The sequence below is a fragment of the Archocentrus centrarchus genome, chromosome 6, assembly GCF_007364275.1.
Source record: "Archocentrus centrarchus isolate MPI-CPG fArcCen1 chromosome 6, fArcCen1, whole genome shotgun sequence".
Taxonomy (NCBI): domain Eukaryota; kingdom Metazoa; phylum Chordata; class Actinopteri; order Cichliformes; family Cichlidae; genus Archocentrus; species Archocentrus centrarchus.
The window spans coordinates 15,599,575-15,626,204 of NC_044351.1; the positions used below are offsets into that span (position 1 = coordinate 15,599,575).

Sequence of the window (26,630 nt, forward strand, 5' to 3'; positions counted from 1 at the left end):
CCACCACATCCTTCTCGGATTCACTTCATGGTGTCTGAGAATGTGTCAGAGCCAACCTTTGGGAGACAGGGACTGCCATGCGAAGCAATCTGTCACATAAGCTCCTCTCAGTACTGTGCTTCACTTTGGTGTGCTTTCTGTAGAAAGTTCAGATCAAGATATGCATTAACCCCACCCCCCCCCCCCCCCCCCCCCCCCCCCCCCCCCCACCCCCCCCCCAACCCCCAACCATTCCCAACTATGCTAACCCAATGCTGGTGTATCTTCAGATTTTTCCTCTACAGACATAAGAGTGGCGTCTGCCTTCTGATCTAAGAAGGTCAATAAGGGGCATTTCCAAAAATGTCACACTATTCCTTTAGTGGTATGGCTCTACTGGAATTTGTGTAACAAAGAAAAACAACAAACAGATGGAGTGAAAGAGAGACAAGGAATTGTCTTGTAACGTGCATTGCTTTCATCCTGCCAGGGGAATACAGCGCAGACTGGCCAAGATTAGACATCCTTCCTGCAGCATTTTTCATGGTGACTCCTGGGATCTTAAGATCGAAAAACATGAAAGCAATGTGCAAAGAGAACAGCTCAAGGTGCAGCACCCTTTGCCCCAGTGGATCATGTGGAGACAACTAAAATAACCCATGCAAATCTAAAAACACACAGACATGAACCCCGTCCCCTTTAAAGAGGCCATCACTGTGACGAGAGTCACAGTATTCCAGGAATGTCCTGATCCATCGGGGCCGGGATGCCTTAGGGAAGAGACTGAGATTGCTCATGACCTCCTTGCTCTCCTTCAACATATACAAGCGCATGTAAGAGGATGATTCATACGACAGACATTTTACTGTGAGAATACATTAGTCCTGACAGTATGATCCCCTTTCATCTTCACTCATCGCTATGCCTTTGGTATTTTTACTCTTTTTTGTTTTATCTGTCTGCACTTTAAAGCTTTTCCCACAGTATCAAATGAGCGTGATAAATCTGCTACCTGCTCACCACATTTTTTCTTGAAATGGCTCTTTTGACTCTTGAGGTCAAGTCACAACAAAAGTTAAGAAAAAGGCATGCAACTGGATAATTATTTGGGTCAAGGGTTGCGTGACCCCCTCAGGTCCAGGGCTGCTGTCTGTCTTAAAGTGCGGTTAATGAGTGGCAGCTTGAAATAAGTGCTGATATGTGTCAGGAATGTAACACCTGTGTGGGTTTTGAAAGCAATCTAATTGTTTTATAGCATCAACTGTATTTCTACTAATTCAACCCTGCTTTAGGGAGGAATGCACATTTAATGGCTTTGTGTTAAGTGGATGAGTAAAAATATGAGCCTCATTATTTTAGTATAATCACCTGTTTCATTATCCCCCACCAAACTATTACCTTTAAAGCATTTATGTCACAAGGCCTTCCCCAATTGTTTTTGTGTGTATTCATGTTTGTAATTATTATGTATTATGTTTGTATGTGTTTGTTAATGCTCGTTTTCAGATTTCAGGAGTGAGTGGGAGTGGTCTGGGAAAAGACCAGAAGGGGCGGTGCTAATCTCCTCATATTCCCAAATGTCAATGAAACTCTCCACAACAAGTTGAATCCTGAGGGGCGTGGGATGGAAATAATTCAAGAATAATGACTGAAGAGGATTTGGATGGGCTGATGCAAGTTAAGCCTGGAGAGGATTTGAACACGAAGACAGACAGAAATAAGCTCAGTATATCTAAATGTCTATATCGCAATCTGTTGTAGTTTTTTATGGGGAAAAGAAAATGTTATTAAAATGGGCATCCTTAGTTTGAGCTCTTGAATGCGCCTTCCTGCCTTCGCCAAGTTTCGCGTTTTCTGACTTTTAATGGCGGCTTTGGGTTTTACCATATGTAGAGTTACAGCGCACTCAGGATGAGACTGTGGGCTCTGCTGTTCATTTACCGGTGTGCGCATCCTCTCCTGTTTTAGCCGGTGAGTGTGAACCTGCTTGAGACGTGTTTGCATGAATAAAAAAAAAAACCCCAAAAGCAACTCTTTGCAAAATTCTTCTAGAAAAAACATTTAACTGGAGGAGAGGGTAGCGGACTCATAAACTTAATGTCTTATTAAAGTAAACACATTTTCTCTCATCAGTGACGTCTAAAATCAACGATCAAGCTGTGGATCACCGCTGCTCTAGACGAGCCTGCAACCCCCGCATGGGCAACTTGGCCCTGGGCAGAGTGCTGAGCACCCGGTCGGTTTGCGGCTTCAACTCCTCGGAGCCCTTCTGCTTCTACAAACAGACTGCTGCCCCCCGCAGCAGGGAGTCATGCTCGGCAGCAACATGCAGCCGGTGCAACTCTGCCATCCCCAGCCTAGCGCACCCTCCATCTGCCATGAGCGACTCCTCTTTCCGCTACCCCGACACCTGGTGGCAATCTGCGGAGGGGGTGAAGGAGGAGACTCTCCAGCTGGACCTGGAAACGGAGTTCCTCTTCACCCATTTAATCCTGGTGTTCCGCTCCCCCCGCCCTGCTGCCATGGTGCTGGAGCGCTCCCAGGACCGTGGACACACATGGAAGACCCGCAGATATTTTGCCAGAAACTGTGACGAGATGTTTGGTCTGGCAGAGGGGTCACCAGTAGGGGAGGGTGGGACAACATGTACCTCCAAGTATTCAGGGGCTTATCCTTGCACCAGAGGAGAGGTGAGTCTTGTGCAGCGTGGCTATCCTTGTTGATTCAACTGAAACTGGAGTTATGTACTCATGCAATTATGAAACTTAATAAACTTCCAAGTAAATATGACAAAAGGTTTTCTATGCAACTGTCACCTAGAATACGTGTTCTTACCTCTTTTAAATCATTTTTGGTTTGGATTTGAGTTATCTAAAGAAATAAATCATCTACATGTTTAAATAAGCCCTGAAAAAGGAGAAGAGTGATGTAACTCATACAAAGATCAGGAGGGCAATTTGGACAGTCACTTCATTTCTGAGAGCTGATAGTGGCCACATAAATGCTGCCAGACATCCCCCTGTCACTTCACAGCAACAGCGCTCACCATCTGCTTCATATTTGCTGTTTATTTATTGGCACTGATAAGCACATATACTTTATAACCACAGAGCAAGCAGTTGACCAAGCTTTATAAACGAATCCCCTCTGATGGGCTGTGCCTTCTGGGCCTCAAACTGCTTTGACATGCACAGCTACAACATCAGAGTTCATTGTGACACTTTTGGAAGGCAGTCTAAGCCCCGCAACCAGCATTCATTCACAGATAGACTCTCACTGGGCAGAGTGAAGATTTGTTTGGCTCCAGAATGGCCTTAGAACATGTTGGGAGGTTCTGGCCGAATAACTGAATGAATATGCAGCTGAGCTCATAATTGCAGTGTGTTTGGACAAAATGTGTGTGTTGCCAGTATGTGAGCTCTGCCTCTCTCCCTTTATAATTAGTGTCTCTGCTACTGAACACTCAAAGAAGTCCTGAAATGTTAATTGTTAGAATAAATATTTAGTCAACTTGTTTGTTTGGTTTTTTTTGCAGTTAAGTGAAGTGAAGTAAAAGGTGGTTATTATAAGTCAGTCTTTTCAGGTTGCACATCCGATGCTGTATACTTACCAAGCGTTGTGGTGCTATAGAATTGCACACTCATTCTGATGCAGTAACAAGTCTCTCTCATGCACAGCACTCATTCAAAGAGTAGTAAGATACAAGTAATGATTTACAGTTTTCATCCCTGATCTTAGAATTGAAGGGCAGATAGAGATTATTTGTCTAAACGATCAACATTTAACAAAGCGTAACAAGGGGGAATGAGAACCATACACTGATGTTTTACATTTGAGCTGCTTGTGTTTTCCTAAAATAGCAGCCAGAGCACGAGCGTGTAAGGAAATCCAGATCGATGCCTGCTTTTTACTTGGCAGGCCAAGAAAAAAGAAACTTAATTTATGTTTCGTCATGGTCCGTCAGTGCCTCTAAGATCACTCTTTTACACTTGTTAGGGAGGCTTTGCAAGTAAAACAACACAGGATCTGAGAGGTTTTCATGTGTGTTGCCCTTCAACTTCCAGGTGATCTATCGAGCCCTGTCTCCCTGGCACTCAGTGGATCCCTACGGCCCGGCTGCTCAGGACCAGCTCATGGTCACCAACCTGAGAGTCCGTTTGCTGCAGAGTCAGCCGTGTCCCTGCCAGGCCAAGCACCCTGGTGCCGCTGTCCTCCCCACGGATTATTACGCAATCTACGATTTTATTGTCAAAGGCAGTTGCCTTTGCAATGGACATGCTGACCACTGTGAACCAGCCAGGGCTTACCTTTCCAGCGCACAGAAGATCAGCAACATGGTGAGCAGCTTTGAGCTGGATTTTGTGAAACTTGCAGGTACACGACAACCCACCGATAAAATGCCCTGTTGTGAAAATGTGCTCAGATGTTCTGTCATGTTGAAATCTGCTGATGCCTTCGGTTTGTCTCAAGCTTTGTGATGGGGTTTGGGTTTGGGGTTTTGTTCCCACCACTCCCTTGTTACCCAGCTGTGTGCTGGTATGTGCTACTGAAGTGGAGGGCTGCAGTGAAGACTGAATATTAAGCCGCAGCTTTACCTACCATTACAGGGATTTAAGGATGTGGAGACCTTAATTATGGTATTCGGCCTAATACTTTAACAACCCATAGTCTCAGTCATGTTATTCTCTTAAATGTAAGTGGAGAATAGAAACACTAGGTTATTTCCAACACAGTTTAAGAGGTGTAGACATGTTGCACAGGCAATTGCACAGTGTGTAAACACTGTCAGCGTACATTTAGATGTTACTATGCTGCAATACTTAAGAAGGAGGTTAGTTATGAGCACATTAGGTGCTTATAACTATATGCATGGCTGTTTCTATGCAGCATCAATTTAAAAAAAAAAAAAGTAATGGCTGCACAATGACTCCAAAACACACATTTATTTAAATAGCATAGTATAGTGTAGTATGTGGCTATACTTAGTTATCGCTAAGTAATGTTTCTTCAGGTAAAACATTCAGTCCTTAAATAAAAAGGTGCGTGCAAGTATAAGAAAATGCTAAGCAGTTGTTCCTTTTTTCTGTCTGTTGCGTTTGTCTGGCAGGTCCACGGCAAGTGCGTTTGCAGACATAACACAGCCGGCGACCACTGCGAGCGCTGTGCACCTCTCTACAACGATCAACCCTGGCAGGCTGCCAACGGCATCATAGGGACACCGCATGAGTGTCAGAGTGAGTGATGGGCAAGAGAGTCAAATGCAGAGTAGGACACACAGCATGTTGACTTATCAGGAAAATGAATTTTGTGTCATAAATCACAGGCAACCTTTTAGATGCTGATGCATGGTGAATAACAGAGCAGTTCCTCTAGAAGAATTGTCACTTGGGTTCAGAGTTCGAAAATGAGCCGGTTAAAGTGCAACACACGAACATTTCTTTTATTTTACATGTTTGTCTAAACAAAGAGTGCAAGTGTAGCGGTCACGCCAGGAGCTGTCACTTCAGTCGAGGGTTGTGGCTCGCAACGGGACGGCGGAGCGGCGGCGTGTGTGATGACTGCCGCCACAACACAGAAGGCCGTCACTGCCAGAGCTGTAAGAAGGGCTTTTACAGAGATCCCAGCCGACCGAAAACGGCTCCTGACTCCTGCAAATGTAAGGAAGGCTCTGCAAACTACAGAGTGTGCATTTTTTTTTCCCCTTAAAGGATAAAACCAAAACTCTGTTAGGCCTGATGCCAGCCGAGAATTCCAATAAAGAATTGCAGCATTTGCTATTTGGGGGTTTGATTTGTCTTTTTACCCTCTAGATTAAATCACATTGATCTCTTTGATAAAGGGATTTGCTCCAGCTTTCTAAGTCACTGAGACACTAAGCAGACCCGCTCCTTAACAGGAACCTCTGTCATTCTTGCTTAAGTGCATTACTGTGCAACAGACGAAGAAAGTTTGTAACAAAAAAAAAAAATCAATCTGTCATCCCAATGAGCCATCAGACAGTGAGCCTGAGAGAATACAGAGGGAGCGCTTCACTGTCTGTTTTTGCTGCAGCTGCTCAGATCATGTTGAGTGCATACTGCCAGCTTGTTGCTTGTAACAAGTGCATGATAAAATACATTTAACTTTGAACTGATGTGGAAGTTCACAAGCATTTGCGTGTACCTCTACAAGTGGATAAAAAAAACATAAGAGCATGCTCATGTTTGTAGATCTGTGCTATTACAATGATGTTAACATGCAGTCCTCCTCTTCTACCACTCTGTCCTGCACAGCCTGTTCTTGCCACCCTGCAGGCTCAGTCCTGTCAGGTGGTAGCACTCTCTGCAACCCTAACACTGGGAGTGTACTTGTAAGCCTGGTGTTGGAGGCCCCTACTGTGACAGCTGCATGATGGGATACTGGGGGCTTCATGAATACGGCTGCCGTCCATGTGACTGCACGGGGGACTGTGACCCCTACACCGGTGACTGCATTTCTGGGTAAGAGCCAAGACTCAACCATATGTATTAGTAAAATAACTCAGGATAAGGTGATTTATGCTGTGGAGGTTGAGAGGATACTGGATTATTAACAATGAGCGAGGCCCTGGCTCTGACTGGTTTTACCTCTGCGGCACAGCTCAGATGTGGAGGTCTTCTATACAGCCACTGGCCACATGGGACGCAGCAGCAATAATAGTGAGGCGGCACTCTTTAGGGTAGAGGAGCTTTTCTCTGCACTGCACCACTCTGGTGAGTCACAGGTCACATCACACTAAATACTCTGCACGCTCATCAGCCCACATAGACACAAATGCAGCTGCTTTGATCTTAACATCAGTACATCATGATGAAATAATGTATCGTGATCTTATTTGTTTGTTTGTTTTTTCCCAGAGAAATGTGAATGCATAGAGGTAACCCTCGGCAACCCTAAACTCTTGTGTGCTGCAGAGTTTGACTACGGTAATTTTTTTTAAAATCAGCATTTATTCAGACCTGTGTCTTAACAGTCTTTACAATCAGAATGATTTATAATGAAATGCTTCATGTCTTGAGGCCAGGATATTCATATTTTGCACATGAACTGTGGACAGTGTCAAGATAATCAGGTCTCACGTAGTAACAAAAGATAGCTGCTTCAGATCTGTTCTCATGACTTGAAATGACAAAGTTTGATTCAGGTGAGAGTGCTACCTGGAAAGAATGTGCAGAAGGCAGAACATGTGACACTCAGTTGCTCAGGGGGAATTTACCAGATAATTACCTGACATCATGCAAATTGGTATAATTGGACATTGCATAGACGTTGTCTAGGGAGCCTACAGGTTGATCATTTCATGTCCCACCTGACTGAGTCTGACCATAGATAACCTCTCATATCTTAACTTCCATGCCTTGAGAAAAAACAAAACAAAACACATTTTCAGAAATGTGACAAAATGGTCCTTTAGAACCAGAAAATATTCTATTCATTACCTTATTAGTACTCCCTGTGCCAAGTACACTTGTTTGAATGTTTCTCTTCAGTGTCAGCACTGATATTCTAAACTTTGCAATTGTTTCTCACATGGCTGTTATTTATTTATTTTGATATAAATCATTATTTTAACTGTCTCTGCAGTACTGGTGGTAAAGGTGATGTCAGCTCACGATAAAGGCTCTCACGCAGAGGTGGAAGTTAAGGTCAAGAAGGTCTTGTATCAGAACCCTCAGCTGAAGATCCTGAGGGGAAGTGTTACCCTTTACCCGGAGTCCTGGACCACCCAGGGCTGTACCTGTCCCATCCTCAACCCAGGTCAGCTGCAGCCGGCTCCAATGAGAAACTTTATTGCTCACAATGCAGAAGTGTATAATTAGTTGACTCTCAAGTGCACAAGAGTACCAGCTTTGTGCAGAATGAAAGATCTCTGCCGCCTCTCGCAGAGGCTTTGACTGAGTGCCAACATCCTAGCATTACTCATTTAAATTGGACATTTACAACTAAAAGATTAGACACACTTCTCTGTTATGAGACTATTTCACATCTAACACTCCACAATAATCATTTCTGCCAAGCCAGCCAGGGCAGCACAGTATTTAAACTGTTATAGCTATATAATGTCCATTTCTATAATGCTTTTTTCTCTTTGTTATTTGGTGTGTTTTAGTGGCATTTTCAGCACAACTGAAATACATTAATACTTTTTTCTCTTCTCCGCTTCAGGATCTGAGTATGCGGTGGCTGGTCACGAAGACTGGAAGACTGGCCGATTTATTGTTAACACCAAGAGCCTCGTTAAACCGTGGAAGTCAAGCCTTGGACGCAAACTTCTCCACATCCTCAGAAAACACTGCGGTCACTGGTAGGGAATTGCCTAGACACAGGATGGAGGTGGATAAACAACTGGCAGCAGGACTGTCTGCATTAGGCTTTGCTTGGACATTAAAGTGAAACCACTGCCTGTTGCTATTTTGTCTGTTTCCAAAAGGTCTGTGGTCTCAGGAAAAAAAAAAAAAAAGCTGCAGGACTGTGGTTGTGAACCTGTGATAAAAATAAGCATGTGAGTGCAGATACCTTCCAGACTACAGTCACTGCAGGATCAAAGAGAACAAAGCAGGCCATAAAGACCTTCATGCAGACAAAGCTGTTTGAATTGTATTCCTGTGTTATGCTATGCCTCAGCTCATAAAACTTTCAGGATTATTTATAAAGCAGTAAGAAGTGCATATCCAATACTCAATTATTCTTTATTTCCTGGCTTTATTTCCTTGCTGTCAGAGCTTATGAGCCAAAAAACAGTCACGTCCTGCTGTATCTACTTTATTGAGAACTGTTTACTTTGAAATTTTGCAAAGGCCCAGACTGAATGATCCTTGTCGTCCCACAGATATTGCCGATAAATCACAAATGAGTAAACATCAGAATGTGTGTGTGGATGAGTACATATGCTAGATGTCCTTGGCGGTGAGGCTGGGACTTTGCAGGTCTGAACAAGTAACTCCGGGATGAAGAGAGAGGATGAAAAAAACATTAAAGGAATCAGGTGGCTTAAACTGAACAGCTCCTCTTTACTCCGGGCCACTTGCCCTCCTGCCGTCTGACAAGAACAAACCGCTCTCCTCTCCACGCCTTCTGGGCTGGAGTACACACAAAAGACTAAAACACTTTGGATTTGTTTGCTCTTATAACCAGTTCAGTACAGGAGTTAATGCTATCAGGCTGCTTAAGTCGGATTCAATTCTGTGAAGAGTTTCACCCTCTTTGAAAGACCTGCTTACACATGAGGAGGATCCACTTGACAAGACCTCTGCTCAAGTCAACCCTGCAGAAGCCAGCGTGCACTTGAGAGAAAGAGTGCACACGCTCTCTGAACATATGCTTCTCTTTTTGGCCTGTGACTCCTGCTGCCCCAAAATAAATATGTATTAAAAGCCTGGGTATTAATGGACATCACAGTGTATCAGATCCGGAGTCCACAAGCCACTTTAGAGCCAGCCCCTGTTAAGAATAGGCCTGGTCTGCTGTCTCCAAGGATAAAGGACAAACTATGAGAGGACACGATGCATTCCTCAGCCATAGCATCACCAGCCATGCCCTTGTCTCAAAGACTTTGCCAAAATAAGAGAAATGGGCTGGAAATTTTCTTTTAGAGGACAAAGTGGTGATTTCAGGGTGCATGAATGCACTCTGTCATCACTGTCATATTTGTAATGCTATTTCTGTGTCCTGTTTGTTCTTTTTTTTCATCTAAGCTGCATAAACTAAACATTAGTGTGCTCATTCTTAATGCTTCTGGGAAAAAATCTGTTTCATTCCATGGTCGCATTATGCTGGAGCACTGGGCTATGGATAAATAGCCTGATGTATCTTACTGCAACATCTTCACCAGCAGATGTGGCTGACTGATACATGGATTTAACCTGTGTTTAAGTGCCGCCCTCCGTTGGTTAAAAGAGAGAAATGCACATCTACATGGTTAAAATTTGATATTATTATGCACTCTTAATAGATCGATCCAGCTAAGAAAAGAGGAAGCAGTCGAGAAACAATAAACTTTCAGTTATATTGATTTTGGGCGAAATCCTTTCAAAGAGGTGTTGATTGTATTAGATTATAAAAGATGTTTTTCTCAGGTTTCAGCACTGCAGCACAGTTCTAACAGCCTGCATTCATTTCTGAGTCATTTCCCTAACAAACTGGCAAATCACTGTGTACTGGTGACGTGTCTAGAGCTGCTAGATCTCCATAAACATGAACGCAGCAGTCAATGCAAGATTTATAACAATTTATTTCTTATAAAACTGCCTCAAATGAAAATAAAGCAAAGAAATATAGAAATATAAATACTTCATAGCAGTTATGGTTTCCTCATGAGATCTTAACAAGGCAATAAAGCACAGCAGGCAAGGTGCTTACCTAAACCTTTTTTTTTTTTTTTTTTGCATAAATGTCTTTTGCATGTTTCCGAAAAGCAGTGCATGAAACAAAAACTAAAATGACAACACTAATAATAACAAAATATGCCCTTTTTCTATTGGCTTGATCCTTTGGAGAAAAAAAAACTAGTAAGATATCATCATGACAGTCTTTTGCTTTGCTAAAACAATTACCTAGAGGTATTCAAGCAGTGGAAATTTAGGAAATATTGCATATTTGCTATCAGTCTGAAGAGGTCTGTGGTCTCCTGGTTCATTGTGGATTTTGGTGCATGCTTAGTAGTCATCGCCTCGGCTCACTACCTCCTTGCATGTGGGCCTGAGTAGGATGGTGTGCTCATATTGGGCGGTGTAGCTGCCCTTGATGTCACAGAGAGGTGGGTATGGGTCTATGATGCCAAGGTCACACAGATTCTTCAATGCCATGAGGTACTTGCTCTCACCCAGGCGGTCCAGCCAGCGGCGGCAGAATGCCAACGTACCAAAATTCTCGTTGATCACATTCAGCAGATGTTTAGCCCTTGGAAGTCTGCAGCGTAGTGGCGACACAGAATGAAAAGTGGGACAAATGTGACAAACTGGAGGTTTGATTTCGATGAAAGCTAATGTGCAGACATGTTAACATGACAGATTGAAAGACAAAATATGAGAAGCAAATTGAAAACTTTAAGAATTTCAGCACAAGGATGAGGTGAAAACGGTAACCTTATTGGCACATGTCCAATGCTGAAGTTTTTCATGTAATGTGAGCACTCCATGTCATCGTGGACTGCACCTCTCCCAGTGCTGCCGAATGTCTCGATGGCATAAGTCTCACCTTCCTGATAAGCAGCAAAAAAAAAAAAAAGAAAAGTGCAGAAATGAAAGACTATTATAGCAGGGCAGGTGTCAGTGAGCACTCAAAGGACAAAAGCACTTCAGAGGGAAGAGGGGATGAGAGTAAATTTAACAAAAACCTCAAGCTGTCAGCTGCTGACATATTCATGTGCAGTCTATTAAGGGCAGTAGTGTCCTTTTGGGCGCAGCACCTCGTGTGAGATGATTGGTCAGATTTCACGGGCATTTAGTGTCTCTATCAGCACGTGGCTGTTTGTTGGAGTCCCTGTGGTATTAGCTGATAACGCAGAGACGCCCTCTCTCACTGCACCGATAATCAGTCAAAGTGCTAGCAGCCCCGTGGCACGCCCAGCTGCCACTCTCTGATCACAAAGAGGGTAATTGCCCTGTTACACCAACACACTTCAGCTAAAAATACAATGCGCAAAGCTGCCACATCAGCATCAACACCCCCAACCCCTCCCCACTCTCCTGGAACCATCAGGTAAAATGCTTGATGCAGCAACTTGCCAATTAAAATGCTCAGTTCTGTCCAAATACAGCCACGTGCTGCAGCTGTGCGGGCGCGAGGCAGGCACGGTCTTTACTTTAGTTCTCTGCATAATGCAAGGCCACACTTCTCCTTGGAGAAACACGGCCCGTTAATGAACTCTGGATGCCCACAATTCAGCGCTCTTAGAGAGAAATGAGGGGCTGGAGTTTTAACACGTGTTGCTACTCGATGGGGCTAGTAATTCCATTAAAAGGTGTAATTAAAGTGCTCATGAGGGTGACTAAGAAGCTGTTAAAGCAGTGAATTGGAACATTTCTCCACACCTCATCGTAACCCTAACCAGCCACATGTTCTTCCAATTACACTTAAGAATTAAAAAGGGTTCATTTATACGCAAGGCCAAACAGGAAAAGATTTCATTTCAGACACGTCGGGAAAACGAAGCTGCAGTTTTGCTTGGTGCCCCACAGTCTAGTCAAATCCACATGTAACCTGCGATAAATGGTGTACAAACCTCCATCCTCGTGGCCTCTCCGCCTTTTACAATAGGGACCGTCTTCCCTGAGTGTATCCTGTACTGTCCAATAGAGTGGCCATTGAGATTCCTGATTGGCTTCACTGTCAAAGGAATGCCACAAAGAAGTTTCAGAAACAGGACGCAGCCTTAAACCTGTGCATGAAGTAAAGATGAAGAATGGCCTCATTTTTACCTTGATATGTTTTCCCATCTATCTCCACTTCATAAGACTCCATGACCTCCTGAATGGTCTCGCCCACATCGCAGAGGCGCACATCAATTCCGGCAAACTGGGACAGACAGGAGTTTACACACACATCGGTAAATAACAGCATTCATCACTTACTGACAGTGTGGAAGTTTGAATTTTTCTTTTGTGTCTTAGTTAGGAGCAGAGCTGAAACACATGAGTAGGAACTGTGAATAACTACTAAATCACAGATATACTGGACACTGACAGCCTTAATATACCCAGTCTGAACACCATCAGGTAGCATCAGGTACTAAGTAGCAAACTTCTGAAGTCAGTTTTCAGTAATTTGAGGCACAATGGACGTCATGTTTTTCATGCCACATATTGGATAAAATATATAAATGATGTTTTCTGTGTTCTGTGCTGTTCAGCTCCTGTATTTGTGCTCATACGGAGCAAATCCATTCCTGTTTTTTTCTACACTGGATGGTTGCCTTCTGCTTCCTCACTATAGAATCACATCAGTTATTAACTGTATGTCCCCTCGAGCTGTACACGATGTTAATAGGAATTCAGCAGCATGCAAAATTTATGTCGCAGTAGATCATTTATATTGTATTGTATTTTTTCCCGAAGGAAGAACTAAATTCTCAAAATCATTTTAGTCTTTGCAGCGTTATTTCAGAGATGTAATCACAGGGCATTACAATCCAGATAATAATGTAACTGCTTTCTGCAGGAGTCTTTCTATTTCAATGTAAAATCAAGCCAGCAGTACAAATGAGCATCGTGCACAGGAAGGAGGGCTGCATTACCCTAATGCCAGTGTTGGTCGCGTCTCTCACAGCCTCCAGCAGTCGGTCATACTTCGGATTGAAAGTGACGGTGAAGGCACAGTCTATTATTCGACCTGGAAGACCAAACAGTTTGGTTATTGCTAACAGTGGCTTTTTTCCACCCAGAAATATTCAGCATGTATTAATCTAGAAAAAGAGGAAGTTAATTAACTTATGAGAACAGGTTATTCCAGGCAGTAAAAATTATAAGGCAATCTTCATTTTACTGTGCCAAATGGGAAATGGGACAGCGCAACTCCAAAAGCATTTAAAAAGTTATTAGTGAGTTTTTACCGTTGATGTGTGTTCCAAAGTCAATTTTGCAGACGTCGTCATAGCGCAGTACAGTCGGGTCTCCTGCGTTTGGGGTGTAGTGAGCTGCGCAGTGGTTGATGGAGCAGCCTGTGGGGAAAGCCAAGCCCGCCTTTAGCCCGTCTTCTTTGATGAGCCTCCTGGAGCAGTCTTCCAGCTTCTCACTGGCAGAAGCAGAAAGAAACAGAAAGAGACAACAGCTGTTAGAGAGAAAACAGATTAAACATTCACATGAGGTCTAAACCACAATACATCACTGGGAAAATCTTTTTTTTTTTTTTTTGGAAGAAGTTCTTAAACCTATCAATATCAATCCAGAATCAGGCCAAGCAGCCATGAGTAAAGTCTCAAAAACAATATCTCAGTGAGTTTCTCACCAGATCTCAATCATGGTCATCCCAGGTTTGATCCAGCTCACGACGTATGCACGAACCTGCCGGTGTGCCTCAGCCGCCTGCCTGAAATCATTCCACATTTCCTCGTTAGCCCTGTCCAGGGCTCGCTTCTCCTCGCTGGTGGTCCGCCACGCTGCGCTGCGCCTGGGGGTGGGTGTGGAGGAACACCACAGAGAGGAGGCCCTCATTATTTTCTCATTATACAAATGTTTGTAATGAGGAAATGGCACACTCCCTGAAAAACACTGGACAGGTGAAAGCAGTGCTGATATTTTTTACTGCAGCAAACTACATATATATATGGATTTACTCCCAACTTAAACCACACACTAAAAATGACTGAATTATAGATAGTATGGATAGGTGAAAAGCAGGACTTAAATAAAAAAGTAGGCATGCCACATAACGGAAAACTACTTTGTAAGCCTGAGGAACAACGTGGAGGTCACACACCCATCTTTTGATGGGGGATATTCACACTCCTCTCCCTTTGGAAAGTCTCCGTTGGGATACAGCTCACAAATAGGGACTGAGGGAGGGTCAGTCTGTCCCTTCACTGTGGCCCAGATACAGAAAAGGAGAAGCAGTGGAAAGCAGCAAGAGAGAGGAAAGAAAACATGCTAACAAGTTATATATGTATATATATATATATATATATATGTAAAAAAAACTTTCATCATAAAGTGGGTTATAATGTGTCACATTTTCAGGATCACTTTACTTGTGTTCACTACTTTTGTGTGTTCATGGTAAATGTGCTGTCATTAATATTGTCCTGTCTGAACAACATGCGATTCTGTACTATGTGTCAGTCCTGCATTGTGTAATTTTAATGGCATGAAAAGGCAAACAGCTGTTGTGCTTGGTTTGTAATCATCTGATAATTTAAAGTGTTTTCTTAATGCTGCGAGGTCCATTTTTTAAACACAACCACAAAGCTTTTACAGACTGATAGCTGCAAAAAATCTTATCTGCTTTGCGTGCAACATTAAATAGCATGTGATGGGAACTGGAGTTTTAATTTACATTTTAAAGAGATCAATTTACAGCCTTAAAAACATCTTCTTGCAGCCGGAGGAATTTTTTTTGCTGCCCTAAAAAAAACAATAACAACAACAACAAAAAAACCAGCTTACATCCTTTTTTCTTCTTCTTCTTCCTCTTCTTTTTTCCAGCTGAGTTCTCTCCCTCGTCCCCATCTGTTGAAAGCATCATTAGTTTCAATACAGTTTGCCAAGTGAGAAATATCGACAAGCGTTTGGGCACAATTCCTGGAGTGCTGCTGAAAATCAAATATCACATTGCAGATATGACCAGCTGAGTTTCACAGCGCACTTTTAGGGACTTGAAGTCCAGCAGTGTGACCACTGCGGACAATAATGATGGTGATGGCTGCAATAAGGAAATACCTTCTTCTCCATCCTCAACCCTCTCTTTGTCTTCCAGTGTTTGCTGCTCCAACTGTTTAGTCACATCACCAACACCTCTGGCTTCTCCATCCCCCTCAGCCTCGTTTGTCCCTGCTGCAAAGTCACACAATGCCGTGCATGCATGTGCAGGTGAACATGCACGTGCATGCCGGTGGCATGCACACACACACAATGCGTGCATGCGCGTGTGCGCGCGCGCGCACACACACACACACACACACACACACACACACACACACACACACACACACACACACACACACACACACACACACACACACACACACAGAGTGAGTAAATTATCTGTGGTTCAGAGTCCTTTCAAGAAAGTGCATCTACGGTGATCTGAACTTGGCAAGATGTGTGAATAATTTCTTTCCTTGGAAGTCAATATCCTCAAGGGCATATGTAGCTTGCAGCATTATGACATTTACCCTTCAAAGGCAGAGCTGTATGGACCACACTTGACTTAGGGCAGGTTAGACAGCTTAACCTTTGGGGATTTTATATTTCCACATTATGAAGCAGTCATGCTGAAATTATCAACATGCTTTTTTATGCTTATTTTTTATTTTTTGGCATACTAATGGTTGTCATCTTGCACTAAAACTGTGGATACTTCTATTACATAATTTCATGCAGCTCAGAGAGAATTATAGGATAAAACACATTTAATCTAGGGAAGTTACATTTATTCCCTTCATATCTTCAAATGACAGCTTTCAATCAATTTTGAGACGTTACATTTTTATTTTCGGACACTGTCCCGTTTCCAGACGAGCGCCCTCAGCTCCAGCAGCAGCAGCAGCAGCAGCAGCCGCTCAGAGTTGGGACAGCTGGACAGGAATACCCTCTGACAGGTTGAAAAGTCTCCTGTCCAGCACATTTAATGCTCTGCACTACATCCAGCTGTAAAGGGTACGATTTTGCGTTATTTTCTTTTAAACGATTCTCTAACCGTAAAGATTGCTCTTACCTGGTGCGGTGGTCCTACTCCTCTTCTTCTTTCTTCTTTTTTTCTTTACGGATTCTGAGGTGTCTGCATCTTCTCTTTCCTCGTTCAAGTCATCCCCATTGAGAAGTTCAGGCTCCACTTCAGCCTGTAACTGTAGCTCCGCCATGATCAGCGACTAAGAGGCAAAGTGACGCATAAGCTGCTGGGAGCCTCCAGTGGTCAAAGCAGAAAAGTGTGCTGGAGGGAGGTTTAGCCAATAACGGGCTATTAGACAACCTCTATGCAACAACTTAACCCGGATAGAAGAAGACGATCCTCCTGTGTTCCAAAAACTTTCTCTTGTCATCAGTTTTTTTTTTTTTTTGGTTTGTTTTTTCTTTTCTGTTTTTTTTTTTTTTTTGAGTTGAAAAATTTACATTTTAGGACACACCACTGGGCTGTAAGATAGCAACACAGTCCCTGTGTTCCGGATATGTGACAGTCGCGTCCTGGTGTGTGGCCTTTAAAAGCTGCACTGCGTGCTAGACTCATCACTTTCTCTGAACGTCCAGTTTCAGGTTACCTGGCAGGCAGCGCGCACCTGACTGCAGCTCATCAGTATAAACTGTGCGCCGTTTCTTTTGGGCATCCACGTTGCCAAACCCTCGACACCTTATCTGTTATTGAGAGTAATGTTTTGTTGTTTGTACTGTCACAGATTCAATTTGATGCCCCGAGTCGATCATTAACGGCGCGTAACGCGAGAAGTGCGTATCTGAGCAACAAGCCGAGAACAATTTGGATTAAGGGGGGGTGGGGGTGCATTTACAGAAGTGAAATGTTTATCTTGAAGCACCTTATCTCAGGTGGTTTAATATTGCTCTGCTGCAAGGACATATTCCGGGTGGGTTTCCGCATCTGAAACAGATCAGTGTGGATTTATTTCAGGAAATGACTTCTTCTGGTGTGACAGAAGTCAGATGGGGGCCCTTATATTTCTTTGACCAGGTGAGGTGAGGATACAGTTTGCTGATTGTGTAGTTTTATTAGAAACAGCACATTTACCGCTTACTTACATCTCTGCAGCCAGCAAGACGAAAACGAATTAAAGGGGTACGAGGCAGCATTTTACATTTAAATGGCACAAACGATGAACCGCAATTCGAAGACAGGATACTAAGGTGGGCTACTTGCACACAATTTTTGCTTCTGACACACGATGTGCTTTGGAGATCCCTCAAGGGAACAACCGAAAGAAGGAGAAGACGTTCTTAAATACGCTCTTATTTTCTCACAGCAATCTAGAGGAGAAAGAAGGAAGGAAGGAAGAAGGCGATGAACCTGACAGCTCATCTTCTTTGAACTTGAAGGATCCGATGGAGGCATACAAGCGAGCAGCCCCCCAGTTATTAAATGAATTGGCTCGCCTGCTTTCGCAACGTAAGTGGTCTGAGGAGAGGCGCATTCCTCGCGGGATTGTAAATATTCTGAAGTACTCCTGGCACGAGTTGACTGCAGGGGCGCTGCGTTTAAGTCCGAAACTGACTGACAAGCTGCCGAAGTCTGCAGGTTCCCTAAAGGTGCAACAAACTCCCCGCCAGGTGTCAGCCGGTGCCCAGGAGGAAACAGCAGAGACGAACTCGTGTGCTGCAGGAAGTGCTGGTTTCACAGAGGGAAAGCCACAAGTTCAACTAAACCCAAATGTGAAAAAGAGCGAACAAAGATCAAGTAGAGGTAAAAAAAAAAAAAAAAAAAAAAAAAAAAGAGTTTCAGGCCACATTTCTGTGGAAGAGCCTTTATGCCATAAAAAGAAACAAACTAGATGGAAGATAAACTACCAGAAAATACTCTGATCTATATTACATTACTTAAAGCTTAACTATTGCATAACTGTGCATTATGGCCAAACATCTCCACTTTGGTCTCCCAGAAGTCTTGTAGTTTGCTCAGATACAACTTTGCAAACCTGAGCTGTGCTGCCATATTCTTTTTAGAGAGGAGAGGCTTTCACCTGGCACCTCTTCCCAACTTGTTCAGTCTTTTTCGAATTGTACTGTCATGAACTTTAACATTTAACCTGCTAACCGAGGCCTGTAGAGTCTCAGATGGAGCTCATGGATTTTCTGCCGTTTCTCAGAGCATGTTTGTTTGTGTAGACACAACACTGGTTCATCTCTTGACTTAGGTGCCTTTTTATGATTGAATGATTCATAGCTTTTATTGAGTGGGTTAGCAAACAAGCAAACATTCCTCTGAAAATGGTCAGGTGCAAGCACTGGATACAAGACTTTTGCACAGTATATATAGTTCTAGTAATGAGAAAAACTTTAGCAGGTTGGATAGGTTTTTTGATCTTAGCTTTGAATTAATCTGGAGAACCTCTTCAGTAGGGTTATGACCCATAACCACCTAAGTCAATATATTGATTTACTGAACAAAAAATTATGGATTATAACTGTGTTACTGGAAACCTGCATAAATCATAAAGAAAGTACCATGGGTTTTACACCTCTTAAGTCATCTTGTCAACAGTTACCACTCCTAACAAGTTAACAATGAAGCATCTTTTGTAGTGTAATTATCAGTGAGAACATGCTAATACAATCAAGTCAGAGACAGTTATATATAAAGAAGATAGTACATATATACTAACTGTAAGATATAAGATAATATGACATTTGCGTCCAGGTTGGATCACTCAGCCTAATGATGTGCCTGAACACATCAGTTCATGTCAGTTGGTGGTGGAGTGGCTGCAGGGAGCAAACAACCCAGAGTGAGTTGCAAGCTTCTCTTTCAGCATTAATATCATTTGGAGATTCTTTAGGTTGGTTGGTCTGTCGAGCACTTTGATTGACCTCTGTTAACACCCGCTGGGTTGACTGGCAAACCACCACTTATGAATAGCAGGTGATAAATTTTGAATGAATATCTCAAGAACCTCTGGCTATTGAGAACTATTCTTATCTGGTTGATTTGCACTATAATTCAGTACTTTCACATTTATGATTTACTATACATTTAGGTCCATAGGTTTTTGGACAATAAACCTTTTTTTTTTTTTTTTTAATTTTGCCTCTGTACACCACTGCAGAGGATTTTAAATCAAAGTGCAGACTTTTGCTTTTATTTCAGGGGGTTTGACAAAAGTGTGGCATTAACTGTTTAGAAACTACAGCCATTTTTATACAGCCCTCCATTTTCAGAGGCTCGAAAGCAATTTGAAAATTGACTGATGGGAGTTTTGTGGTCAGATGAGTCAGAAGTTCCTTCTTTGTTGCAAGACTAATTGAGCAGAAAAAAAAGGATCTGGAGTTGATTCCAAAGGTTGAACTTTCATTCAGTAAATGATGCAATACTGACACACAGTGTCACAGTGCAAATGCATAATGACCCAAAACATACTACAAAAGCAACCCAAGAGTTTCTCAAGACAAAGAAATGTAATATTTTTCAAATCAGTCACCTGATCTCAGCCCAAAAACAGCAGGTGTTTTCTTTGGTGATAAACCTGAATGCAGAGAGACTCACAAACAATCAGCAACTAAAGGTGGCTGCAGTAAAGGCCTAACAGAGCAGCTAAAGGGAAGGGAAGTGATGTCTGTGCGTTCTAGACTTCGGACAGCCACTCCCTAATTAATTCTGAGCTTCTAAAAATGGAGGACTGTGTATAAGAATGGCTGCAATTCCTAAACATTTCATATAAAAATTTGTTAAATCCTTTGAAGTAAAGTTGAAAGCCTGCACTTCAATCACATCTTTATTGTTTGATTTAAAATCTACAGTTAGTGTACTTAACTGTATATATATTTGTTTTTACACAGAAAACTGCCACCACCTGAGCTGGATGTGAACAAACAGCTCCTCCTCCGTCACTACGGGGATGGAAAGTCTAAAGTGACACACAGGAGGAGAAAGGACCAAACTGCCACTTTAGTGAACGGGATGCCCCGGATACCAGAAGTGAAGCAGCAGGATCTAGCCCAGCGCAAACTGCACTACAGGAGCAACGATGGCTCCTCATTCATATAATATCCTTTTCTCATCATGTTTATTCATAAAGATTTAAATTTTAATGGGTGTCCAGAATTAAAGGCAGGTTTGGGCATATGGAAAATGTGTCAGTGCTGCTGATCTTATGACCCTTAACTGTGCCCTCTCAGCTACCCATCTGGTTGCATGGCAGTGTGCCAGAGTCACTCAGGCCTGTCCTGTGGAGGCTTCTATACCAACGTGTTCAGTGACAACAAGTGTCCCATCATACTCGCGACTATTACGGCATTTGGGCACGGGGCTGTCACACACCCTCTCAGGTGAGTGCATGCCAATAATTATTCTGCGACTTATTCCGTGACTTCACTTTTTTTCTTACTGCAAAAAATGAAGTAATGTGAAAGATTCATTTACTGTGTTTATACATGTTTCACCTCTTTTCATTCTTCCCTGTCTGTTAATTTAGCTCTGCCATCACAGCTCTGTGGGACCAGGATGGTGGATTCATATGCGATATTTACGGAAACAAATCTAAGGCGTGGAGCTGGAAGACACATCACAGAAAAAAGATTGCAATACAGGTGAGATCTTCTAATTAATCTTCTCTTGATTGCTGGCAAGGAAGGATCCTGGGGATTCACAGTTGCTGCACAGTCACGAATACATAAATGCAGTCCTTCTCTACCATGGTTGTGCAAGAGACTTGTGTGCCTCTGTGTAGCAGCTCATTTCTCACTTTCTGGTTTTCTGTGTGCAGTTAGAATGAACCCAACCCAAGACGAGAAACACTTGTTAGAGAAGTGTCCAATTAGTTTTAAACCTCCTGCTCTTTGTCTCGCACACAAACTACTTGAATTAAAGCAAACTTTTCATTTAAATGCAGTTTTGCTTTATTTCAAATTAAAGTGCCGAAGCACAAAGCCTGAAATGCAAAAATAATGCATAACTGTCCAAATACCCACAGTTTGAACTGTATGTGCATGTGGGAATTGTCACATTTAAGGGAAACAGCACAGGGGATGACACTAATTGCTTCTGACAGGACAAAGAGATTCATATTTCATCATTTCTGCGCGGCTGTTTTGTCTTAGAAAGGAGAATTTCAGACAGACTAGACGGGAGAATTCACTAAGACTTCTGCCACTTTTCTCTTCCTTATTGCTCTCATTTTATGATTGTAAATAATAATGTTTGCTCCTCTCCTGCAGATTTCTGATCACGTGTCAGTGAGTCTGTTCAGCGGTACGTCTGCAGCGCTCACCTTCAGATGTGAAAATCAAAGTGTCCAGCTTCCACTTTCTTCCCTGTCTAACCTGAATCAACCAAAGGAAATAGTAAGATTACACAATTTTTACTAAATAAATGACAAACACTGTAGAAGCTAAAAGATTTATGAACAGTGTTCTCTGTCATATCTGTCCTGCATTTACAGCCTTGTTTAAAGACTCGGGGAAAGTTTATCTCTGATGCTGCTCAAGACCTCCTGCAGTCGAGGGAGAGAGGGCATCCTGTCCTGTCACTGACGCATGTGAGACACCAATACATTTGTGCACAAATGGCCAATGGTTGCTGTGTACTGAGTAACTAGCTAAGTGCCTTACGTTGTCTATAATATAATCTACCATGCGCACATAATAATGTATGGCAGAAATCTGTGTGCTCTCGGGAGGCTCTCCAGATGGTGAGAAAGGGGAAGAGGCAGGAGGAGTCGTCAGCACAGTGGAAAAGAGGAGGTCATCCGAGCGGGATACTGATGAGGCTTCAGCGGAGAGCACAGAAAACCGTGGAAGACTGGTTGGACTATTATTGTGTGGCTGTCGGTACCTACACGCTCACAGTTTATGAACACAGTCTGTCTAGCTTTCCTGAAATTCACCATGTTCTTCCCACATGTGATAAAACTGCAACAGTTGGTTGTGGTAACGCTGTGATGAAGTAGGTAGTTCAAATCTGACGATCTGACTTCGTGGGGTTGTTTGGAATAGTTCAATGAAGCAAAAAGTTACAGGATCGCTTCATCCTGCAAACTCGACATTATTGAATAGTTCCATGAGGATCTTGTTCATGGTCATTCGTGTCACTCTGTATCTGTGTGCATTTCTGAGTGACCTCTTCCTCTCCTTCAGGTATCAAGTGTCCTAAATCGAAGCGGATGCCAGATGCCCCGCCGAGGACCGGGCCGAGAAGAGAGGCACAGTCAGCTGCTCTGCCCTCTCTGAACCCACCTGAACGAGCAGATGCTAACCCAGTCCAGCCAGAGGAGAGCAGGGATGAGTTTCACAGGCACCTGTCACCACCAGCAGAAAGAGTTCTGGACTCTCCCGTTGTGCTGCCCAGGTGCACACTAAAGCCATTTTCACACACGAATTCTGAACAGTGTTAGGGAGGTCGGGTCAGGGCATTTTTCCGACATTTTCAAGAGATAGTGTGGAGATGTATTTCCACAGCTGCCTCGGTTGAGTGTGCAGGAAGCAGGACATATGACAGCCACTGGTTCTCTCTTTAAATTCACGTGACAAATACCTTTGCTATTTCCACATGAGTGACATTAAAGGTTGCACAGCCTTCATCGTGGTGAGGTGGCAGTTTAAAAACCATTTAATGAGCCTGGTATTGGCTTCCTGACATCCGGCTCTGCTGGGTGATGTTTAAAAAAATTCAGTGCTCCAGTGGACGTGTAAAAATGACTTGACATGTACGGCAGGATCAGGATGTTTGTTCCCTGGATAACTTTACCAACTTAACACACTAATGTGAATTTATGCATATCTTCTATTTATCCAGATAAAAGTCTCATTGAGATTGAAAAATCTCTTTCGAGAGTGACTTGGTCAAGAGGGCAGCAGAGGCTAAAATGACAAAATATGTGTTAATCATGGGAAACACTGCACCATGCAAAAACAAATGCATAATATCTTCTGTGCTTCTGGAGGAGCTGTGCTTTACCTTTATGATGTTCAGAACTGTCACATAGCAATTTATGTCTTTTATACATCACAGACTGGGTGTGTGGAGTTTAAGATGTGAGATGAAGGAGCTGGCTGCTCTTAATCATGAAGCTGTGTTAGAAAAAAAAAATTCACAGTAAAAATCATCCTAAAAAAGTTGTTCATGGTATAAAGTTAAGTCTGAAAATAATAGCTTCTTCTACTTATAGTGATTCTATTGATTTAGAAATTCAGTATTTGTACAAAGTAATTAGTTTGAAATGTTTTCATGTGCAGAAAACATTTTAATCACACTATTGGTAAAAAAAAAAAAAATCAAATCCACAATTAGATATTTTTCTTAAATGCTTGAGGCTTATATTTTCTAAAGAGGAATATTCTATCAAAATACACTGTTGAGTTGCATTATGTGAAGTGTAGGATTTAAACAATACATATTTTAGGCATTTTTTACCTTCATTTTGAGCAGCACAGTAAAGCAGGCAGAGAGAGCAGAAGGAGTGAAATGGCCCGAGGTAGTCTCAGGCCCAGAGCTCTGCAGTAGCCTTTCAGTGTATGAATTGCCTGCTCCACCAGTGAGCTACACCTGCACCTGCTTTAGTTAATCTTGCGTGGCAGTAACAGAAACACACTGTGGAGCAGCTTCAGGTGTGTTACGTTTGGACAATCTGTTAACTGCATTATGTAAGACACAATAAAGAACTGTTTTTTATAAAATGTTTGTTGCCAGGACACCTAAAAAACATGCAAAGAAGGAACGTGGCTTCATGCTGATAGGACCCCTTCGAATTTATGGGAGCATCAAACCAGAGTAAGATCCACTTTTATCACTGACAACTGCAAATGATACAAGTCACTCAAGTCTCATGAAAAAGATGTTTACTGCATCTTTTACTAGCCTTATACAATATCAGATTCACTGTCTCCCAGGTCAGTGATTCTTCTGAATGATCCCAAGTTGCAGACATCCACTGTCATTCACCATCCAGTCGTGGCACCATTCCCCCCCTCTGTCCCACTCACAGTCTGCCCGGATCTACTGAGAGCTGCGCTGCTGGGGGAGGAGCAGCGGAGAAGCTGCTGCTGCAGCACTAAACTAATGCCAGTGGTGACAGACCTGGAGTATGATGCCTTCATTATGGGCCAGCCTGCACACACTCAACAGATCCTTGTGGTGTGTGTGACTCTGCCGTGCGAGCCTGTCAACACAAATGCAATTCCCAGCCAAGACTCGCTGGAGAATCTTTACAGGAGGAAGAACAAGTACAGAACCATGCCGTGCACTCAGGTGTGAATCTAGGCAAAATAAGAAACATGTTACATGCACATTTTCAAGGATGAAAACAGTGTTGCTATGACTAGAAGATATCCAACAGTCAGTCAAATTCAGTAACAGGTTGTTGTATTGTTTTTTGTTTTTTTTTAATCCAGTGCCAGAAGGACTCTTTTCGGCTGGTGAGGTATGAAACAGAAGCAGAGGATCCCTGCTATGAATCCAAGAACACCCTGCTGTGGCAGCGACACAGAGCTGCTCCCGGGATGGTCCTGGTCAGTAAATCCACTGCAGACTTGTCCAAAAGCTGCATGCTATGCAAAGTGCATGTCTTCATGGTTCCCACTGGGTGGCAGCAGCAGCAGCACGAAGCAGAAGTGGTTGTATTAGTGAATGGATGGGCTGGAAAAACATGTACCCCATCCATCCAGTTCTTTCCCAAGAGGTCCAGACGTGTGTTTAAAAGTGTTGCAGGCTGACAAGAATTACAGAAGGGAGCTCTAATTTTCAAACCAAAGACATGAAAACTGCTTCAGTGATGTTTGCTGCAAGATTAAAAACCCACCTATAAATCAAACATGAGTATCTGAATCATGGGGACGTGAAAATACCATCAGTAATTAAGTATTTTTAAGCCAGTAGGGCTTACTCAGAAACTGTGAAAGAGCAGATGTGTGACTGGGATGTGATACCACAGGATGTGGTGTCACATTAAGGCTTGTGTGTTTTGAAATCTAAAGCTTAAAAAAAAAATCCTCACGAGGAATATGACTTTCGTTGTGAAACATTGGAGTCAGCAGTGCAATGTAAAACAAAAAAAACCAAACAAAACACTTAAGCTTTTCACGTATGAGCGGGGGATAAAAATAACTGCAGTGTGTGACTGCAGAGGCGTTTTCTTCTGTTTCCACGTATTTATTGTAAATATTGTTTGCTAATATGATAGATGTACATCAGGGGGAAGCTGCTGTTTATGGGCTACATATGCAGCGATCACAGCTTCTCAGCCGGGGACCTTGAAAAGCAAATCTCCAGAAGCAGGAGAGACTACAGATTAGGTTTGAGTCTCCCTTCAGACTACAAGCTCAGGTAGTACTGCACCATCCCCTCTGATCTGATACTGAATCTTTATTGTAATTACAAACCAATTGTTGCATATTGGTAAGGGAATGCATCACCATAGAACCACAAATGTGAGTTTAATAAAGTTTAGTAATTTAATGGTATTCATTTCTGATGTCCGTACACAGTGATTCAGTGAATGTTCCTGGAACCACAGATGCAACACTAACATGAGGCGATGACATCACAGTGGCTACTTCAGAGAAAAGGGAAACAGCCAAGGCAATGTTTTTGTCTTCATCAGTTTTACTAAATTCTGATCTTCTGTGGAATGAAAAAATGAAACACAGCACGATGTCTGAGTCCTATTTTCTATCATCCATGCACTGTTTGCTCATAAATGTCTTCCCTTTCATTTCTTTAAGATATGTAGCTTTACTTATCTGTCTAATGTTTCCTTCCTCAACAATCACAGTGCATCATTCCAACAAAAGAGGGACATCTGTGTCTAACCAAAAAGCCCTCCCACACACTCACTCCATGAAGTAATACAGGTATCAAGGAAGGAGATCTGCCACCGGAGAGCAATTCCTCAGTCCAGCGATTATGTTTCAACTAGGGCAAATAAACACGGCAAAAATGCACTAAGACTGAAAAACAAAAGCAACAAGCAATCCAGGACTTTGCTTAATCTTTCATTATCTGGAGAAGCTCTCAGCCATCTGGCTTTGTTTCTGTGTTGTTTCCTGTAAGAGTGCAAAATAAACCTGCTGGCACTGATGGGAAAACTTGTTTTTCTTTTTTAAGTATTACTTCCTCTGCTGGATTCCACGCATAGTTCTGGCGTCTTAGTCATACCATCAGAGATGATGATGTATGTGGAAAGATATGCGTAAAATGCCCGAGCAGTTATGAGCAAGCATAAAATCTTATTACAGTCGGTGTGTGTTGATGTTACGCGGAGAAGGTCGTAGTTTACACAGCGATAGCTTACAGTAATACCAGTTTATTCAAAATTTACAGGTTAAGAC

General features: G+C 42.7%; 2 protein-coding genes and 1 pseudogene across 9 annotated transcripts; 2 read left to right on the forward strand and 1 right to left on the reverse strand.

The window, feature by feature from the left end:
• Window positions 1-1,863: 1,863 nt before the first annotated feature.
• LOC115781913 (netrin-4-like) lies at window positions 1,864-9,979 on the forward strand (annotated as a pseudogene).
• A 231-nt stretch (window positions 9,980-10,210) lies between these two features.
• LOC115781547 (methionine aminopeptidase 2-like) lies at window positions 10,211-16,778 on the reverse strand. 2 transcript variants are annotated; one of them, XM_030731256.1, is made up of 11 exons: window positions 16,366-16,778; window positions 15,369-15,482; window positions 15,096-15,158; window positions 14,377-14,515; window positions 13,942-14,103; window positions 13,547-13,728; window positions 13,232-13,326; window positions 12,417-12,513; window positions 12,221-12,324; window positions 11,082-11,197; window positions 10,211-10,905 (listed from the first exon to the last, which is right to left on the reverse strand). In XM_030731256.1, exons 1-11 carry the CDS (start codon window positions 16,508-16,510, stop codon window positions 10,653-10,655), a joined length of 1,470 nt encoding a protein of 489 aa, XP_030587116.1. In that variant the 5' UTR covers window positions 16,511-16,778; the 3' UTR covers window positions 10,211-10,652. The 2 variants fall into 2 exon arrangements, with proteins under 2 accessions (XP_030587116.1, XP_030587115.1); XM_030731255.1 differs by having other exon boundaries at window positions 14,413-14,515; window positions 16,366-16,532.
• On the forward strand, window positions 16,186-26,377 carry LOC115781546 (uncharacterized protein C3orf20). 7 transcript variants are annotated; one of them, XM_030731248.1, is made up of 16 exons: window positions 17,005-17,331; window positions 17,410-17,504; window positions 17,621-18,057; window positions 19,012-19,099; window positions 20,148-20,354; window positions 20,487-20,636; window positions 20,783-20,897; window positions 21,525-21,650; window positions 21,749-21,844; window positions 21,965-22,136; window positions 22,443-22,653; window positions 23,995-24,075; window positions 24,195-24,552; window positions 24,696-24,812; window positions 25,484-25,626; window positions 25,788-26,377. In XM_030731248.1, the coding sequence occupies exons 1-16, from the start codon at window positions 17,275-17,277 to the stop codon at window positions 25,831-25,833; spliced, it is 2,499 nt and encodes an 832-aa protein (XP_030587108.1). In that variant the 5' UTR covers window positions 17,005-17,274; the 3' UTR covers window positions 25,834-26,377. The 7 variants fall into 7 exon arrangements, with proteins under 7 accessions (XP_030587114.1, XP_030587108.1, XP_030587112.1 ...); XM_030731254.1 differs by lacking the exons at window positions 17,005-17,331; window positions 25,788-26,377 and adding an exon at window positions 16,186-16,307 and having other exon boundaries at window positions 24,696-25,604; XM_030731252.1 differs by lacking the exon at window positions 25,788-26,377 and having other exon boundaries at window positions 17,005-17,336; window positions 24,696-25,604.
• Window positions 26,378-26,630: the final 253 nt, after the last annotated feature.

Coding starts and splice junctions, on each gene's coding strand:
- LOC115781547 (XM_030731256.1), bottom strand. CDS start 16,510: ATGGCGGAGCTACAGTTACAGGCTGAAGTGGAGCCTGAACTTCTCAAT. Junction 15,159..15,368: donor GGTTGAGGATGGAGAAGAAG/GTATTTCCTTAT, acceptor TGCTTTCAACAG/ATGGGGACGAGGGAGAGAAC. Junction 11,198..12,220: donor GAGAGGCCACGAGGATGGAG/GTTTGTACACCA, acceptor GCTGCTTATCAG/GAAGGTGAGACTTATGCCAT.
- LOC115781546 (XM_030731246.1), top strand. CDS start 17,275: ATGACTTCTTCTGGTGTGACAGAAGTCAGATGGGGGCCCTTATATTTC. Junction 20,355..20,486: donor GATGGCTCCTCATTCATATA/ATATCCTTTTCT, acceptor GTGCCCTCTCAG/CTACCCATCTGGTTGCATGG. Junction 22,137..22,442: donor CTATTATTGTGTGGCTGTCG/GTACCTACACGC, acceptor CCTCTCCTTCAG/GTATCAAGTGTCCTAAATCG.